The sequence below is a fragment of the Phasianus colchicus genome, chromosome 3 (assembly GCF_987193195.1).
Source record: "Phasianus colchicus chromosome 3, bPhaCol1.hap1.1, whole genome shotgun sequence".
In the NCBI taxonomy this organism is placed as follows: domain Eukaryota; kingdom Metazoa; phylum Chordata; class Aves; order Galliformes; family Phasianidae; genus Phasianus; species Phasianus colchicus.
Genome location: NC_143438.1, coordinates 72,043,794 through 72,062,573, shown reverse-complemented (window position 1 = coordinate 72,062,573; position 18,780 = coordinate 72,043,794). Strand labels below are relative to the sequence as shown.

The window sequence follows — 18,780 nt, the reverse complement described above, 5'->3', positions numbered from 1 at the left end:
ATGTCCCTGGGCACCCTGCTCTGGGTGTTCCATGCTTGAACAGGGACTTAGATCAGATAGCCTCCAGATGTCTGCACTAAAACTCGGCCATTCTGTGATTCTGTAGTTAAGCAAACCTCCTTTATAAAGGACTGTTAATCTAGTACTAGAGTTGTACTAAAACCTGCCATCTTTATGAGCAAGGCCAGCAGAATTCTGCTTTGCAGCTCCTGTATCTGACTCAGATGCATGGTTCTCCATTCTGAGTCAGCTACACTTAACAGAAGCACTCCCACCTATTTCCAAGTAAAGTGATCCTAGGAGCAGTGGTTCAACCCTGACTGAGACCTCTGACTCTGACCCTTGCTTTAAGAGGAATGCAGGAGCATGAGAATGTAGCTTTAACCATGAAGGAAACAGAGGAAGCAATATTTTGGCTTGAATTTGAAAGCTCAAGTGGAGAAGTCAGTTTAATGGAACTAATTTCAAAATACTTTTAACTGGTATCTTGCAAATCTTCAGAATAAAAAGGTAAATGTTGACCTTTTTTTCAAAGCCAAACATTTTCACTCATTTAAAGGTGTTAATTTCTTTAAATACATCCTTACTCTTATTTTCACCCAATTTAATGTAGGATAAGGATTTGCTCCTTGTAATCTCACTTACTAACTTGCTCTCTCTGAGTTTTGTTTGAGATTCTTGCAGGTTTGGTACTATTGCATTTAGTTGGAAACACAGACTTAATCTCCCTTTAATTGTAAGGTACAGTAATTGTGATGCCCCAAGGCAGCATTTCTTGTTGGTAAGCCAGCTGCTGCAGAGGCTGCTATTGCCACATAACTGCTCTCAGGCTGAGCTTCTGCAGACATGAAGTCTGCAGTTCTTTCCAGCCTCCCTCCTCCCCAGCCTTTGCTCTCTGTTGCAGCAGCTAAGTACAGCTGCTTGCATGGCTACTGGTCCACTTGAGTAACTGTTCAATGTGCTCTCAGCACAGTTCCAACTGTGAGGAAATGGAATTCGTTGTGTTGTGATGTACTATGAGAATATTTAACATCCTTGTTCCCAGTCACAAGAAGCACTTCTAAGTGAGCACCTTCACTTACAATATCTACTACAATATTTGGACCCTTACTTAATCCTTTTATAAGAATTTGAAAGAAAGAATAAAAAATTCCTTGCTTCTGCTAGCTGCTACTATCAGCTGTGTAATACATGAGACTGGAAAAGGTAAAACTAGATATTTTAATAACAGGCTGTTTCATTTCAGTCTAGTTAATTTTAAGGAACAGGTAAAATGATGACCATGTTTAACATAGACTGCCCTGGGTGTGGTTCCCTAGTAGAGGAACATCTGAAGTGCAGACAAGTTACCATCACTGAGCAGCAGGATCAGTCTTAAGTATCTGGAATGAACCAACACTATCAGCTAGTATAACTCCATTTAAAATACCTACATGCTTGCTTTCAGCTCAAGGAGACCCAACTGACAGGTCATTCCAGCAGCAAGTGGGCTCAAAGCACTGCCCCATTTTAACACTGGAAGTTCAGACCCCCCAGAGCTGGCAAATAGAAGCTCCGGAAGGTACAGCAGAAAGTCAGCCCTTACCTCCTAAGATGTGTTTTCTCACACAACTCCATGTGTGTAACTTAGGGGACAAAGAGTAGCCCAACTGCTAAGGAAATATTAAATAAACCCTTTCTCCTATACTAAAAGGAATTCAGTGATAAAATCAGTGGGTGAAATTCTTAGAACACACACAGAGATCCCATTAAGAGAAAAGCACAAAGCTAGTTCCTTGGTTTTTTTTCCTGTTCAGAATGGAAGATATTATCACTGCACTCCAAATCAGGAAGGATGATCCAGCTCATCTGAGTTCCTCAGGATTTTGAAGGAATTTTCTTCTTTCACATTAAGCAAGATAGTTGAAGTCACATCACACAACCACACAATTACAGAACACAGAAAATCACATCCTGCAAATCCTAAGAGCATGAAATCTGATGTTGCTTAAAAGCTTCAAAATTAGTGTGAATGTTAGTATGAACAGGCACCAAAGAAAAAAACCAGACACTAAAAACTTCCTCACCTAAAACACGAGGTAATAAAAGCATTCTTAGTTTCTATCTACAGCTCTAATATGCACAATGATATATGGGAATCGACCACTGAATGTTTGGTGTGAATTTTCCCAAATTATAACTACTGCTTCACTTTGTTCAATGTGGCTGCTTAAGAGAGGTGCTATGTCATGAGCTGGAAGAGACTGCTAACAATGACCTAAATACTGTCAATGAATGTAGTTCAACCTAGGATATAAAAAGAGTAAAGTGAGAACCAAATAAATATTTGGTCATCACTCATCCTGTGAATAGCTGTAGAAAACAAAAGAAAACCTTTACAGGAGAATTACCTGTTGGTTTTAAATGCATAAAAACGGAAGATGCGTGCAGTTGTTTCAGCTGTACTGAAGGAAAAGAAAGTTAGAAGGATTTATTAATGTCCGAGATTAAGAAAACTGACTACAAGTCCTTCTCATGTAACGTACGTGCCAAAGAAGTTTGCAATCTCTCTCTTTGGCAATGTTTTTAGCCATAAAAGTATTGTTCTGAGTGACAGGAAATTAGACACAGAAATGTATGTTTTCTAAACTAGAGAAGGGGTTTATGAAGATTGTTGTGCCTGCACCCAGCTTTCCTGAAAAATGTTTTAAAGTATTCAGTAAGCAGGAGGCCAGGTTCTTCCCTAGTTATTCCACTGAAGAGCTGCACCAGGAGACAGAATATGGCTTAGCTATAGCACTGAAATCAATACAAACAGGCTTTGTGAGAAGTACAGGGATGAGTCTTCAAACTGTACAGTCTTACAGGCATATGCCTCCTTCATGCAGTATTTGTCCCTCTGTTGTAAAGTCCTAGCTCTTACACAGCTGCAGACGAGCCCTAATAAAAACATTCCAAGTAGCCATTGTGCAAATAGCCCTCTGTTGTGGACATAATGTACAAGTAGCCTTAAATCTGCCAAAAGAAAATTAGAAACTCAAAGTTCACGTGTATCTCTTATATAGTATTTAAAGGACTGAGCTTAGGCTTAAAGAACCTGGTAGAAATCCCATACTTTCACATAAAAAATCTCCAAATAGTTACATAAAATGCAAGGCCTTTTTCCCCACAAAACCCAAGTTACACACAGATCTATACAGAAGTTTTTAGGGGATGCTATCACCTTGGGCTTTGGTACATATCTCCTAAGTGTGTATCTCTCAAGCCTGGGAAGTCAGAGAAGCTCTGAGGTTAAGTCATCCTCACTCAAAGCTCTTACACAGCAGTAGAATTAGAATTTAAAGTGCTTTCTTTTCACCTTTGAAATATACCTCATATATCTCCTACAGACTGTAAAAAACAACAAAACAATCCATTAACTTGTATTACTGACTCTCCCCAAATTAAGTAGATCTCAAATGTCATTACCAACAGTCACGTTTTCTTTCTTTTTCAAGTCTATGCATAAAATAGACTTGGACAATAATGGATTGGAAAGGAAAAAATCTTTAAGTATCTTTGACTAGTTCCGATCTTCAGGCTTGAAATAGCTCTATAAATGACACACTGAAGAGATACAAATCAATTAATTTCCCCTTTCTTTATGATAACATATAGCTGAAAATGTCTTTATAACTTACTGGGTTTAATGCTCCATATCCCATAAGAAAAAACTCTTCCATTTGTTTCTGTGGCCCAAGAGAAATAAAGTTTTTAACAAGAAAGTGAGCATACCAGAAATAATTTACCAATCATTCGCGGAGAGTAGAAAAGTTTGCCAGATGGTCACAGAAACTAGAAGAAAATCCTTTCTGAGCTTACTTGTGTTTAGATAACCGTAACTTCCCTGGGTTTTCGTTTTGCACTCTCCAGTCGTGTCAGGGGGCGGAAGTTTGTTGTCTTCCTGCTTCCATCTGCAGTGCTTAAGCGACAGTCCTTCTGCAGCCCCCTCAGCAGCTCCATTAGTTCCCGTTTCTCCAGCTCTGCTTGCTCCAGTTCTTGTCGATGCTGTCTCTCTGCAGCCATGAGGGAACGTACATCTGACATCATTCGTGACATCTGACTCTGAAATGCAATTATCAATTTACTGCAATAAATGAACGTCTTTAACGATGGTGTAACAATGTTGAGTTGGTCATGCACACAGGGTAATGGATTATAAATTAACAACACTGAAATCAGCAACTTGTTTTGTTAGCAGAAGAAATGTAAACAATTTAAGACACAATCCAACACTGACCTTTTTAGATGGTCTTTTCTCAAAATTCCCGAAGTTTTCCTCCAAGTGCAAAAAGTTTCTTATGAAATATTTTAAACAGTGTGTGGATTTACCTGGTTGCTGTTTAAACTTCTTATGCCAAGGCCCCAACCAAAGTAACATTTTGGTTACGTTCAGATAATTCCTACTTAATTTTATTTTTAAATCCTTCAAAATGAAAAACTTTACAGCATTTCCGTTCTTTTGGGCTTTAATAATCATGACTCCATGATATAATAAGATTGGATGTATCAAAAGACAACACAGCCTTCCTTGTTATTTTATTTGATTTACACTGCAGCTTTCCAACCTTTTGATCACAGCTGAAGTACAGTATAAACACCATTGTCTGTAGTAGGGCTCTGTGTCAGCACTGGATTAAGACACTTTGAAAAGCACTAAAAAAGGGGCTGGCTATTTAATTACATTTGATTTGTGATGTTTGCCCTAGTTTCAGACTCTAGAAATTATCTGCTGACAGGTTATGTGTACATCAAACAATGCAGTCCTTGTACAGCGATATTCAGGCTAGCTCCAAATTAATTTGAAGTAGATAAACTGCATAAAACCAACATTGGGTCTGCTCCCCAACAGAGCTGATTAGCCCAGGCAAAGTGTTGTGCTGGCATATTTTGCTAACTATATTTCATAAAACTTGCCTCTATCTGAGGCTCTGTATTTACAAAAGAGAAGACTTTCTGGGAAGAGCTAATTGCTACACTGCTATAAGGGGGTTGGGAAGGAAAAGATCATACTCACCTTGAGCTCTTCAATTTCATTTTGCAGAACACTCTCTTTTTGGACCATATGTCTTCTTTGTGAATCTAATCTTGACTCCATCTCATGCTTTGCTTCCTCCACTCTGCAGATCATTTCTGACCTAAAAATGCATTTCTCCTTTTTAAGCCTTGTTAACATGAGTGAAAAAAAATATTTCAGATTCCACAAAAACTTCTTGCAGCCAGACAGCCTGATATGTACAGGACATCTCTCTGGAGACATGGTAATACCATCCATAAATCGTCTTCAGCGACACGTTCTTGTTGCTTATCATACAGTGTTATAGGAGACAAACATATCACATTTGTGAAGTAATTCTATGAGTTATTTCTAAGCATATGTAGTCAAGATAAAAAAAGAAGTGTAAATACTACTGTATTGCTAAACATGACAGCTTGTCACTTTTAAAGAAGACAATAAATGATAGCAGTATCTGTCATAATCTGATCACGTACACATCAACTGCCAAAAATTCACTGTTACTACATTAACCTTTTGAGTTCAGTAACCAGGTACCTCAATTCCTCACGTCTCAATAACTTTAAAATGAATTTGAGGCAGACTGCACAGCAACGTTCTGGAGCACAAGACTTACAGAGTCGAAAGATTAAAAATAGGAAGGAAACATGAAGGAAAAAAAAAACATCCACCAAGCAAAGAAACAAAAAACACACCAAGAGCTGCCCAGTTGGAATATTGTGGAAAAGCTACAGAAACATATAAGAGGAAATAAGAGAATGCTGCTAAGAAGATTCATATTGACCAACTGTTATGCCATGGTTTTAATTCAAATTATAAATAAGATTCAATGAAGTTAAATAATAGAATGGACCGAGTTGGAAGGGACCTCAAGGATCATGAATCTCCAACTCCTCTGCCACATGCAGGGCCACCAACCTCCCCATTTAATACTAGACCAGGCTGCCCAGGGCCCCATCCAGCCTGGCCTTGAAAGCCTTGAACACCTCCAGGGACGGGGCATCCGCAACCTCTCTGGGCAGCCTGTTCCAGCATCTCACCACTCTCTCTGTAAAGAACTTCCCCCTGATATCCAACCTAAATCTTCCCTTCAACTTAAGACCACTTCCCCTTGTCCTGCTATTACCTGCCACTGCAAAGAGTTGACTCCCCTCCCATGTTTACATAAATCTACTGCTCTGTACCTAACAAAACAATCAAGACATTTTTATCTTCAGGACGATTTGTAGAAATTGAAACGAAATAATTAAACAATGTGGATTTGGATCTATATCACACCAATGGAAAAAGGAAATTGCTAATTTCTGGCCAATTCTTGGCAGGTATTTTGTCAGTTTATACAGCCAGCTCAGTTTTGTTCAGCTGTAACCAATGGTATTTCAGGATTTGCAGTAACTTGGACAAATAAGTAACAGAAAAAAAAAATCAAAACAGTAAGAATTTAAGCCTGCACAGACAAATAATACTTTGTGCCTCTAGTATTAATTGATTAAAGGACTATTTAACACATACCAGAATCCAGTGCTAGTAATGTGAATTGCTTTATGCACTGATTTTAGGCCCAGACAAACACAAACATCAAAGAAACAGAAAATATGTACCGAAGTAGTTCCAGCTCAGTTCTCAGCTCTGCTACACAATTATGCTGTGTGTCTTCTGCACTGAGGATGGTGTACCCACAACCATTGGGGCACTCCCGGCTCCGATATTCACACACTGCCAAGTGGCCATCAAGGTTACGTCGCTCAATCTGAACTGTACAGCCTGAACAGGGAACAAGAAGATAAGGCAACCACTTATAACTAACAGAAGCATTTTCATTAATTCCAACATAATCACAGAATCACCAAGGTTGGAAAAGACCTTCAAGATCATCCAGTCCAACCATCTACCTATCACCAATAGTACTCACTAAACCGTGTCCCTCAACACAAAATCCAAACCATTTAAGTGAGTAATGAAGTTGTAATATCATGAGATAAGCAACTGTCAATCTGCTGAAATGTGGGAAAAAGCATGTTCTTTAGAACATAAAGTACAATAGTTGTAACACACATTATACAGACTCTCAAAAAATCTTATTAAAATGTTTACTGGTTAATTAAGGAGTATTCTTTTGTAAAGATTTCTGCCATTGATCCATCATTAAAGCAACTTCAGTAATGACAACTCTGATAGCAGGACAGGACTAGCAGCTTGTAATGAATGGGATGGATGAAAAACGTAAATGTACAAATAAATAAGGTATCAAATTTAGAAAAAAAGAGTCCAAGGACAGGTTGTACAACAGTGGGTGAGACTGTTTTCCTGACCACTGGTCAGACTTATGTCTATACAATAGATCACGAGAGGTTTATACATGCTCACACATTGGTACCATACAACAGAGACAAGATGCAGCAGCTCATTAAACATTACTGTTTCTGTACAAAGTAAAAGGTGGGTTTGCAACAATCACTGCTGAGACTTTTCATAGGCTTCTAACTTCTCATGGAGCAACTCTAGCACCTCAAAATCCTCCCAATTAATTACAGGGGCAGACTCAACTATGCTCTTAACCTCTTTAATCCTTTAATCAGAAATTTAAGTTTTTCTAGAAACACATCACGTTTTGAATAAAATCAGCTGGGAAATGTTAACAGTACACTTATTTTTAAAAGTATGTTCCTTCCTCAGGAGGCATAGGTTTTTTTTCCAGAGACCTTAACACAAACTTATCAACTCTACTAAAAATTTAGTTAAAAAATCCTATTCCCAGGATACTTTTTTGTTAAAGTCAAGAGATGGTGCATGGCTGCAGATGCACTGTGAAAACCAGCTGTTTAAATCAGTGTAACAGAAGTCAAAAGGCACATTTTAATGAACCGTTGACACTGAAAGACAATCTGACAAACTGACAGAAAGCTACACAAATGTGCTGCTCAATCTTCATAAATTTGAGATTCACTGCTCTCCTTCATTTGGTTAGTTCTCAGAGAAGAATATGTTGCTAATGGCCATGATTGTCATAAATGGATATTGAGTTTCTTCAGAAAAGTCTGCTGCAAAGAGTAGATCTGAATAAACACTTGAATTTCCATTTAAAAATGAATGGCCATCATTGCCATCCTGTTGACAGAAAGCTGAAAAACACATATTTGCTGAACAGAAAAGATGAACTTCTCTGACTGCTACTCACCAGCATTGGAGCAGGGTATCTGACTGTATTCACACTCCCTCTCATGTCGGTCTATAGACTCCAGGGAGCAAACCATTTCACAGCCATACTCTCTGTTTTTGCAGTGTAGTTGAAGACGATTTAGATCATTTTTCATGTATCTATGCATACAAAAAAAATTGTTCTTAAGACAGAAAATTATTGAAAAAAATTGAATTTTCCACTGTGTGAAGACAGATTAAAGATTCAAATTGTAATCAGGAAAACTTATGAAAAATCAGTTTCCATACACACAGATTTTTAAGCATTCAAGTGACAATTTTGGAAATGAACAAGCTAACAAAAGAAACAATATTAAATGGAAAATTCAGTTGGCAAAATTAAATGTGCAAACAAATTAGTTATTTTTTACTGCTTTCAACTCTTTTCACTAGTTTAGCATGTATTCCCAAACACTTTGTCTACTCTTTCACTGGCACTGCCTATGGTATACTTCAGCTTTCCATACAGTTAAACTCTCAATACTCTCATCACTAATGGAGTTAACCCAATGCCTGTGGCGGAAGATTTTAAACACAACATTACTTCATCTGAGTAAGACAGACAATACAGGAGTTACACACCAAGTACTATCAAGAGATAAAACTGTGACTACTGGCAATAAACAATTATAAGAGTAAAAAGAAAAATAAAAGATATACAATGCTTAGTGACCGTTAATCCTGAGAACTGTTTGCTGTGACTGTTTACAAGGGTGGACAACCATAGAACAAGGGGGAATGGTTTTAAACTGAGATTAGGGAGATTTAGGTTAGATATTAGGAGGAAGTTTTTCACTCAGGGTGGTGAGGGACTGGAACAGGTTGCCCAAGGAGGCTGTGGATGCCCCAGTCCTGGAGGCATTCAAGGCCAGGCTGGATGTGGCTCTGGGCAGCCTGGTCTGGTGGTGGCGACCCTGCACATAGCAGGGGGTTGAAACTCAATGATCATTGTGGTCCTTTTCAACCCAGGCCATTCTATGAACCTGGGAGACATAATGGAAATTGAAAATACTTTTAGGCTACTGTTTAGCCTGCTTTCTCTAAAACTGTTTGGGAAAGTTTTGCTGCTGTAGATGTTCAGAATAATATCCAGACAAGTGTCTAGAACTTGCACTCAAGATATGCAAAGGTGGAGAACAAAAATCAGTGTTTTCTCTGTTTAGAAATCTCAGTATCTCAAAAGCTGGTTACAACAAATAGAAAATGCTAATGGCTTCAAGGAAGTGATCAGTTTCTACCATAGGTATGTTGGGTCAAGACAACTTTGAGTCACAGTAGGTGAAAAGAGATGAATCTATGCAAGAAAAATGGAAAAATCCTTAATTCATACAATTCCAACATACAATGAGACTACTGTATACCTGTACAGAGGTCGTAGCACAGACACATCAATCACTTGTCTGTCTTCGGGGCAGTTACTGTGATGAACAAGCCACCCATGTATACAAGCAGTACAGAAAGCATGTTCACAAGGAGCCTGTAGTGGATCTTCCAACACATCACGGCAGATGGAGCATAAGAGCCCTTCATTAACGTAGCCAACAAAACGTTCAATATCGTAACCCATGCTTTCCACACACTTCCAACCTGTTAACAAAGAGAAATAAAGCAGTCTGTTCACAATCCACTACACAACAGCCTGGATGCAATTCCAGAAATATGGAGATCTTAAAGCAAATACAGAGCTGGTGAGAATACGCTACAAGATTTAATTGAGAATTGGAGGACTGTACTGCTGGAGGTCAGCATCCTTATTTTATATCAAGAATGTCTGAATCCTGAAAGCAAAGACTTCAGTAAATGCATCCGAAACTCTGTTATAAAACACATTTCTCGGAGCCACTACGAAACACAAAGGTCCTGTTTATTCAAATTCTACCTGAAGCAGAAATATCAAAGAAGTTCAAAAGTGTCTGCATTCTCTCTCTCTAATATAGGTCTTCTATACGATGCCTAACAAACTTACAAAACTGTAACCTTACAAACCACAGCTGTGGCACTATGAACCAGCATATTTTGCATTTTAAATTGCACATGACTTAACACGTTGCTTTCTTATTGAAGAAAAAAGGAAGATGAAGGTTCTCTGATAGTTGTAGACTCTCATTACAAGGAGAACAGCAAAAATCTCCATGGGTCTAGAGAAATGGTTAATATTCAGGAAGAAAAAGAAGCCAAGACTTCAATTAGCCCTGAAATCATGAGAAGCCATTATTATTCTCTCCTACTGGATTTATTTTATAAAACAGGGTTCCTTTTACAACGATTTGAAAGTTTTGTGAAGAACTAGCAGGCAATCTATCCCCACCAAAATCCTTCCAAGAGAAGCCTATTAGAATTTGCTAAAACTCTACAGAACTCACTTAAGAGGAGGTGTTAGATTTTGCCTTCCTTCTTAACATACAAAATTACTTTTGTAATTCTGTAACTCAGAACAGAGTTTTAAATTAGCTATTAGGTTTTTTAAATAAAACAATAAATGAGAATATCCTACCTTTTTAGATTTTGCTACATGTATACCTAGTTTGCCCAATTACTTCAGAATCAGTTTTCTCATCAGCAAGATACACAGTGCTTCCTTCAGTTTCTCTTCACTGCTTTATTATGCCTACGAGAAAAATTAGAAAGAAAAAGGCTCAGTTGTGCTTCCTAAGTTAATGAGTCTTACGTTTAATCAGCCAGATGTTGAATGGAATGCTGCCCTAACAGCTTTCAAAGCCTACAATTCAACACAAGAGATCTGATTAGACCAGGAAAAAAAACCCACACACACAAAAAAATCAGTCTTTTAGTTATTACTGATGCTGACACATATTGCAAACCCGAACACCCAGCCAGCATTTCATTTCAAACCCTTACAGACTCATCTGTAGGACTGAAGTTAACAGAATTCAGTTATATTGAAATAAGCAGTTGAAATCTGGTAAAATAATATTCTTTGCAGTTTTGAAATTTTATTTAACCCAGCTTCATTCAGGCAGGACGCACAGCTCATTTTCAAAACAGAAGCATCACAGTCAAGTTCACAGAACTGATAAATTGATAAATAACATTGTTCTGATACACAATATAACTAAGGTTGCTCACTTAAAAAATTACAAATGAAGTCATCACTTAAATCCCAAGGGTCTATATCTAGTTATTGTAATATAAGATTCAAAGAGAATCTGTGTTAGCTAAGCAGTTCTGATTTATTCATCGACATTGTTCTCAACTGGAATTAGAGCTATTGAAGAACACCACGGATCTCTAAGGACTAGAGTCATATATTGCTCTGAAGGAAAAAAATCTCCATGACCATAATAATAAAGGCAGTAACAGCTCAAATTAACTCATTAGTTGCTCATAAGTTGCTAGAAAGCAAAACAAATATGTGGCTGGCCAGTGAATGTGGGACTGGATCTTTCTGTAAGCGCTGACCAAGTATAAGGATGAGAGAAGTCTTTCCAAGCTACTGACCTTACAGTGGGGAAAGAAGTGTAGATGTAATCTGTGCAACGTTAGTAGATTTTGTGGTGTGTATATGGGAGGGAAGTGGGGGTTTGTTTTATAAAATAATCGTTGTAACTTAGGGCAGTATGGTTAGGTTAGGTTATGGTTGGACTTGATGATTTTTGAGGTCTTTTCCAACCTGAGCAATTCTATTATTCTATTCTCTGATAAGAAAACCAAAACAACTTTGCAATTCCTTTTAATTAATACATCATAAATCTGGAATTTGGGACATCTTCCATATCTGAGTAGCAAAACATACATTCAGTGAATATGAGCTACTTGTGTTAACAGGGTGCTCGCTAAGATTAAAGCTAATAAAACCTGCAGTGAGCATAGCACAAGTAAGCATGTATATTACCAAATATGAAACACATCACCTGCTACAGTTTTCACATTGTTTTCTTTCTATTGGCATGCTTAAAGCACAGCCACGGGAGCACGCAGTGTAATCCACAGACCCCTGACAAGATCCCAAGCAGATTTCAGAGTGCGCTCAGCTCTGTGCTTCTCTGGCTATGTTGCTATCCCAGTACATAGTACATAGAAATGAAACCTGTAGGCATCATTGATATGCCAATCCTTTGGTCACAGCATGGATGTTTTATGTTTTAGAAAAGTGTGCTCAAGAAAATACTGTATTATGAAGATGATAAACAGTTCTCTTCATGTTGTTGTTTCCCCACTTGCTTTTAGAGCTCTCCTGCAAAAACAGGAAATTCAGGGCTGTGCCAGTTCAGGGTAAACAAAACAAGTACTATGTTTGCACAAAGCTGTCACTGTGAGGATAGAAGGGAACAGGGGGAAGTTAGGAACTGGAGAACAATGCTAACAGTAACAGAATGTGAAGCCAAGTACTAGCTCCCAATACTGATGAAAGCATTGAAACATACAGCATGTTTACACTGGAGAACTGTTAAATGGAACATATGTGTTCTATGATTTGAATTGTGAGGCTAACATTTTGATTTAGCTTGTTGATGTCAGGAGATTCAGCTTTTAGAAAACTTTCATAGAGGTACAAGATACGTCCTGAGAACTCTATGTAATTCTGTAACTCTACTGATTCTTTTCTACTGGAATTATTGCTCACGCTGCTGATCCCCAAAGACTCAATCTACAAGATTCTACTAGGGAGAAGATCGGGCAGATGTAGATGGCATACACTACAGTAGTACAGATGGCTTTACTCAGTACTTCCACTGCAACACACCCCCATCTTCAATTTCTGTTCTCTCTAAAGCAATTTCTCTTTTCTCTTTGACCTCAAAATCTCTTCTTTCATTTCTATTACAATTCACAGATTTCACACTCCTTTTCGTTTGTACCTAGAAATTACATTAGGCATCACCACCTTCTTACACTCCAATAACATTTCCAAACCTTGCCTTGTCTGCTTCCTCTGGTCCTGAATTTTTCCCATCACCTGGCAAATACCAGCAGCGTTGTCCCCAAGGAAACCTGGAATCTGTAGGTGCCAAATCTGGAAGGCAGAAAAACAAGAACTATTACATGCTATTTTCTTTTCATTATTTCAAATGTATTTTTTCTCTTCATCATTTCTGACACGCAACAATCTCCCCCAGTGCTGGGGTTTAATCCCAGTGGTCTGCTAAGCACCATGCAGCTTCTGGCCTACTTCCTCCAAAGCAAAATAATCAGACAGGTAAAAGAGAATACATGGGGGGTTAGATAAAGACAAATTAATAAGGAAAAAATAAAACAACAAGAAAAAAAACCTTAAAAACAGAACACTAAGAGAAAAAAAAATAAGGAATACGAGCAACAAACACAATTGCTCAGCACCAGCATATTGACAGCTCATCAGCCCCTGAGCAACAGCAGCCCTGGCAAACACTCCCCTTGCTTCACTGCTGAGCATAACCCAATGGGCATGGAATATCCCTTTGGACAGTTTGGGTCAGTTGGGGACAGGTTGGCTATGTCTCCTTCCAGCTCCTGGTGCACCCCATGGCTTCTTGCTGGTAAGGCAGCATGAAACTGGATCATAGAATTGTTTAAGTTGGAAGGGACCCTTAAAGGCCATCCGGTCAAAGTGTGAGCCTGGTCCAGCCTGACCTTGAACGTCTTCAAAGACAGGACATCCATCACGTCTCTGGGCAACTTGTTTCAGTGCTTCACTACTCTTATTCTAGAAAAAACTTTTTTCCTATATCCAACCTAAATCTTCCCTTTTTTAGTTTGAAACCATCTCCTCCTGTTCTACCACAACAGACCCCGCTAAGGAGTCTATACCCTTCTTTCTTATAGCCCTCTTTAGATACTGAAAGGCCACTACCAGCTCTCCTTAAAGCCTTCTCTGCTGCAAGCTGAAACAGAAAAGACTCTGATGCAGTGTAAGCACTGCTCAGCAACAACTAAACCACCCATGTATTAACAACACTGTCTTCATCACACATACAAACCACAGTATCCTACCAACTGCTATTAAGAACATTATTAACTCCATCCCAGCCAAAAGCAGCACAGATACTAATTCATTCCTTCAGGAGCTGCTGTCCCACGCTGTTCATCAGGCAGATGAAGCTTGAAGCCAGCCTCAAGCTATGGTCTGCTCTGCCTTCAGACTGTGGGTACAGCTGTGAGCAAAATACAGTTGGGATACAGCTCCCAATAACATAATGGTAAATCTTGCTAAATAACTAGAACTAATCAAAGCAATTCATAAAATTAGGACAGTGATGCCATTAGTGAAATGCTTTTTTTCTTTTACAGTAGTTTCTGATTTTACTAAATATTCTTTCTTTCCCTGTGGCAAAATAGAGATAGAAGGGCTGTATGGTATCATGACAAAACTACAGATGTGCACCACTAGGATATCACTTTCAGAACGAGTGGAAGAACAAATAACTTACACAAGGTCCCAGTAATGAGGTGACATTTAACATGCTGCTGCTTCAGCATCTGTTTTCACAATTATGTACTGTGCTTTTAAATCCTGCTATACAAAAACGATGTTTCAGGATGCCTTGTGCAACGGTAAGGCAGTTTATGGTAGCATTAAGGGCCAAAGAAGCAGACGCATCCCTTCAGCTGTTTCAGCACAAGCTCTCACTCCTGCCACTATTGTTGGAAATATCCAAATAATTTATCAGGACAGTATCTCTGATAAAGCAGATTTTGTTTGCAATGACGGGCCTCCTGCAAGCAGAAGAGCACCCAGAAAACAGCGTTACATCTTTTATTCTTTACTGCCTGATGTTTATCTCTTTCTCCCCTAGTTCCTCATTGGCTGAGTACTTTAGGTTCACAATCTTCTCGATGCTTCACTAATGCAAACTCTGGACAAACATAAATCTTTGCTGCCTAAGCGTAAATCTGTAATTCATTAATTAACTTATTCCACACTTGATCATTGTTTTGTTGTATCTGCTTGTCCTCCCTTCCACAAAGATAAGCTTGGGAGAAGGACAGAGGGGAGCCTCTTGATGCCTGCCTGACACATCCCAGTCTTTTCAAGGAGTGAGACAGTCCGGCCTTGTGTAGAGGCCTTGGCTTCTTTGATGTTTGCTAAATCTGTTTTTCTTTTGTTGGGAGTTTCTTATCCTAACAGAACAACTCTACAACATGTTTTCTAATCCCTAACGCTATACCCACGTTGTTTGGAACATTTTAACAACTAGTACAGTTTTGCAAGAAAGAATTAATCACATAATTCAGTAATCATGTTTCTAAAACATGCTGCTAACATATACAGTATTTTTACTTCTTAGACCAACTATTTCTACGGATAAGTTACAGAATACAAATACATTATGTCCTACTTCTTCAAACCAATTGCCTTTTTTAATATCAAATGCAGAAACAGCATTCCATTCCCATACTATCACACTGGCCAAGCAGCCTGCTTGAAGAGTGAACCGCCAAAACTCGTATCTGACAGCACTCCTGCAGCAGCCTAAGCCAAGCCTTCCCCTATTTATGTCCTTTCCCTTCCCTCCTCTTCCCGCCTTGAATGGACGGAACGTTTAACGCAGCCCTTTCCTCACCCGGTGCAGACGGAACAACTCGGACTGGACCGTCATGTCAATGGCTCAGGAAAAGCTCCGCTGCCCGTGGAAGTGGGGCAGGACAGCCTACGAGCAACACGAGCGTCTGCGCTCCTCAGTGCAAGCCGCCGGATTAACTCAGAGCGCAGGCAAGAGAAGGGACCGGGTTCGGGCAGGCTGCGGACGGCTGGCGCTGCCCCGCCCCGCCCCCACCTACCGGCATCTTCCCGCCGCCTCCTCGGGGCCTCCGAGCACGGGCACGGCGCTCCCCAGCACCAGCCCCGCACGCGGCAGCCGATCCTCGCGCAACGCCCCGTCCCTTGGCAGTGCGCTCCAGCTGCGCCACAGGACGGCCGCTGCGGCTGTAACGGCCGTTACGGCTATGTGGGCCGAGCCCGCCCAGGCCTCCCGCCGCCGCCGCCTCGGTCCTCAGGGCTGCTGCCTCAGCCCGCTGTCGCAAGAAAGGCGAGGTTACTTTTGCAGCCGCTCGTGCTTGACGGCTGCGCGTCGCCACCCGACGCAACTCTTCCGCCATGTTGAGCGTGGCGCTGCGTCGCAACGGCCTCGCAGGACACAGCACGCACGCGCATATCAGTGCCTCCCGCCCGGCTCGTGTCGGGCACGCGCAGTCGGGGTACCCCCGGGCACGGACTCGGAGCACGCGCGCTAGGCGGAGAGTGGGGCGCATGCGTAGGGCAGCCGGCGGGCTGACGGGAGCGGGCGGCGGGACAATTGAGCGCGGCGAGCGCGGCTGCTGAGGTAAGGGTGGGATGGCACGGCCTGACCCAAAATAATTCCTCGCCGGTAAGTTTCCTCTGTCGGGTGTCCTTTTGCGTCTCTTTTGTGCCTCTTCTGTAAGCCAGACCTCCTTAAATACTTGTTTGGCTTACAACTGTGAGTAGCCTTGGGCAGCCTGGTCTGGTGGTTGGCGACCCTGCGCATAGCAGGGGGTTGAAACCAGATGATCATTGTGGTCCTGTTCGACCCAGGCCGTTCTGTGATGATGAAAAGCCTTGGGCTGGCAGCACCATGGATACTACTGCTCTTGGTGCCTGCTCCAGGCTCTTACAGTTGGTACTCATTCCAAGTGATTTCTGACCAACGCTGGTATCCAGATCGGCACTAACGCTGCCGACCTGCAGTTACTGCATCGAAGCAGATCCCGTGTTACACATCTGTCCTATGTACAGTAAGCCTGCTCACACCTGCCAGGAATCTTTCTTCAGGTGTTGAGGAGAGTTAAGTTTGGGCTGAAATGACCAATGTTACAGTCTCTGTTATGACTCAGTGCTGAGTTGAAAATGCCAGATTTATAAACAGATATATAAACAGGAAGGGGAACGGCTGTTTATGAGGGTTGATAGTGATAGGATAAGGGGGAATGGTTTTAAACTGAGACAGGGGAGATTTAGGTTAGATATTAGGAGGAAGTTTTTCACTCAGGGTGGTGAGGGACTGGAACAGGTTGCCCAAGGAGGCTGTGGATGCCCCATCCCTGGAGGCATTCAGGGCCAGGCTGGATGTGGCTCTGGGCAGCCTGGTCTGGTGGTGGCGACCCTGCACATAGTAGGGGGGTTGAAACTCAATGATCATTGTGGTCCTTTTCAACCCAGGCCATTCTATGAACCTGGGAGACATAATGGAAATTGAAAATACTTTTAGGCTACTGTTTAGCCTGCTTTCTCTGAAACTGTTTGGGAAACTTTTGCTGCTGTAGATGTTCAGAATAATATCCAGACAGGTGTCTAGAACTTGCACTGAAGATATGCAAAGGTGGAGAACAAAAATCAGTGTTTTCTCTGTTTAGAAATCTCAGTATCTCAAAAGCTGGTTACAACAAATAGAAAATGCTAATGGCGTGTGGTCATTTTGAACCCCAGGCCATTCTATGATTCTGTGATTCTTTGATTTTGAAATACCTCTTGCATGCGTGTTTCATTTTAATGCAGATGTTAAGATATCTTTAAGGAGAAACATACTGCTGAATTCAGTGCTTGCAGAAACAGGTGCAGTGATGAGACGTTGTTGCAGGCTGTGGTTTCATGGGATGCTTACTCTGGTCTGGCCAGATGGCTCACAAAGGCAGGAGCAGAGCTTTTCTCATTACCTCCTGCAGCTTCCCTGGAGCTGCAGGGTGGCTCTGTCTAGTGCTGGTTGTCTCATTGGAAAGAGCATGTTTAATGTTTGGTGGAAATAGTTGGAATGTGGAGGTATTCCTTGATGTAGCCATACCTACCTTGGTCCTACACTATGGTTGATCCTTACCATTATGGTTTATGTCTAACAGCATCATGTATGTGTCATCGTTCATAGTACAGAGACAAGAACAGTACTGTCAGCGTTTGCATGTCCCAGACATAAAGGAGTACCATCAGCTGTGTCTAATGTCTGCAAAGTGTTTCAGTAGTACTCTGCTGCTGGTTGTGTGCAAATCTTGAAAAGAAAGGTTGCTGTGCCCTGGTACGCCACTGGAGTGCACAGCAGTGTAAAAATTAAAGTGCAGGAACTCAGTGCCTCTTGGAATGGGATGCAAAAGTGCTTTCAGGAGGATAGAGGTATTTGTGTCTGTAATTGCTTTAATGGCATATTCTTACCTAATAATTAGAGGTGGGAGAGAATCAATTATAATAATGTATGAATGCAGAATTAAACCAAAGTATGTTCAATTAATTGCTGTTCCACTGTTTTTGTCATTTGAGCTTCTGGGTTACTCCATTTGATTTCTTTTTTTGTTGTTTCTACTAATTTAAGTATTAAGATTAGAACATTTTATTGCAGTGGTTGCAAGCATCCTTTGCCATAGTAACTTTGGTGTGTGTTTAGTTTTGTCTGAGCATGGCTAGAAGAATAATGGCCTTGCATTTTGAGGGAAAACCTATAGTACATTCCTTCCACTCTTCAGTTAAATGTAATATGGAGACAGAATCTCAACTGAATTCTAATCTTTTACTGTGTGTCGGAATTACAAATATAATAGATTGTTTAATGCAAAATGTTACTCCCAGATAGGAACTGGAACTTCAGCATTCATTATTTTACTAATAT

General features: G+C 40.5%; 2 protein-coding genes across 6 annotated transcripts in view; one reads left to right on the top strand and one right to left on the bottom strand.

The window, feature by feature from the left end:
• Nucleotides 1-2,642: 2,642 nt before the first annotated feature.
• LOC116227615 (RING finger protein 151-like) lies at nt 2,643-16,091 on the bottom strand. Of its 4 annotated transcripts, none has more exons than XM_031591006.2 (8): nt 15,953-16,091; nt 13,109-13,208; nt 10,728-10,841; nt 9,595-9,820; nt 8,214-8,353; nt 6,637-6,799; nt 5,036-5,156; nt 2,643-4,083 (listed from the first exon to the last, which is right to left on the bottom strand). In XM_031591006.2, the coding sequence occupies exons 4-8, from the start codon at nt 9,798-9,800 to the stop codon at nt 3,847-3,849; spliced, it is 867 nt and encodes a 288-aa protein (XP_031446866.1). In that variant the 5' UTR covers nt 9,801-9,820; nt 10,728-10,841; nt 13,109-13,208; nt 15,953-16,091; the 3' UTR covers nt 2,643-3,846. The 4 variants fall into 4 exon arrangements, with proteins under 4 accessions (XP_031446866.1, XP_089993935.1, XP_031446867.1 ...); XM_090137809.1 differs by having other exon boundaries at nt 13,114-13,208; XM_031591007.2 differs by lacking the exon at nt 15,953-16,091 and adding an exon at nt 15,736-15,935.
• A 245-nt stretch (nt 16,092-16,336) lies between these two features.
• RAD54B (RAD54 homolog B) overlaps nt 16,337-18,780 on the top strand; it is a 61,291-nt gene continuing 58,847 nt past the window's right edge. Inside the window, exon 1 of one of the 2 annotated variants that reach the window (XM_031591003.2) lies at nt 16,337-16,539. The gene's annotated coding sequence lies outside the window, so the exon portion shown is untranslated. The remainder of the gene's footprint in view (nt 16,540-18,780) is intronic. The other variant, XM_031591002.2, reaches the window with a different exon arrangement.

Coding starts and splice junctions, on each gene's coding strand:
- LOC116227615 (XM_031591006.2), bottom strand. CDS start 9,800: ATGGGTTACGATATTGAACGTTTTGTTGGCTACGTTAATGAAGGGCTC. Junction 5,157..6,636: donor ACTGAGCTGGAACTACTTCG/GTACATATTTTC, acceptor ATGCATTTTTAG/GTCAGAAATGATCTGCAGAG. Junction 4,084..5,035: donor ATGAAATTGAAGAGCTCAAG/GTGAGTATGATC, acceptor ATTGCATTTCAG/AGTCAGATGTCACGAATGAT.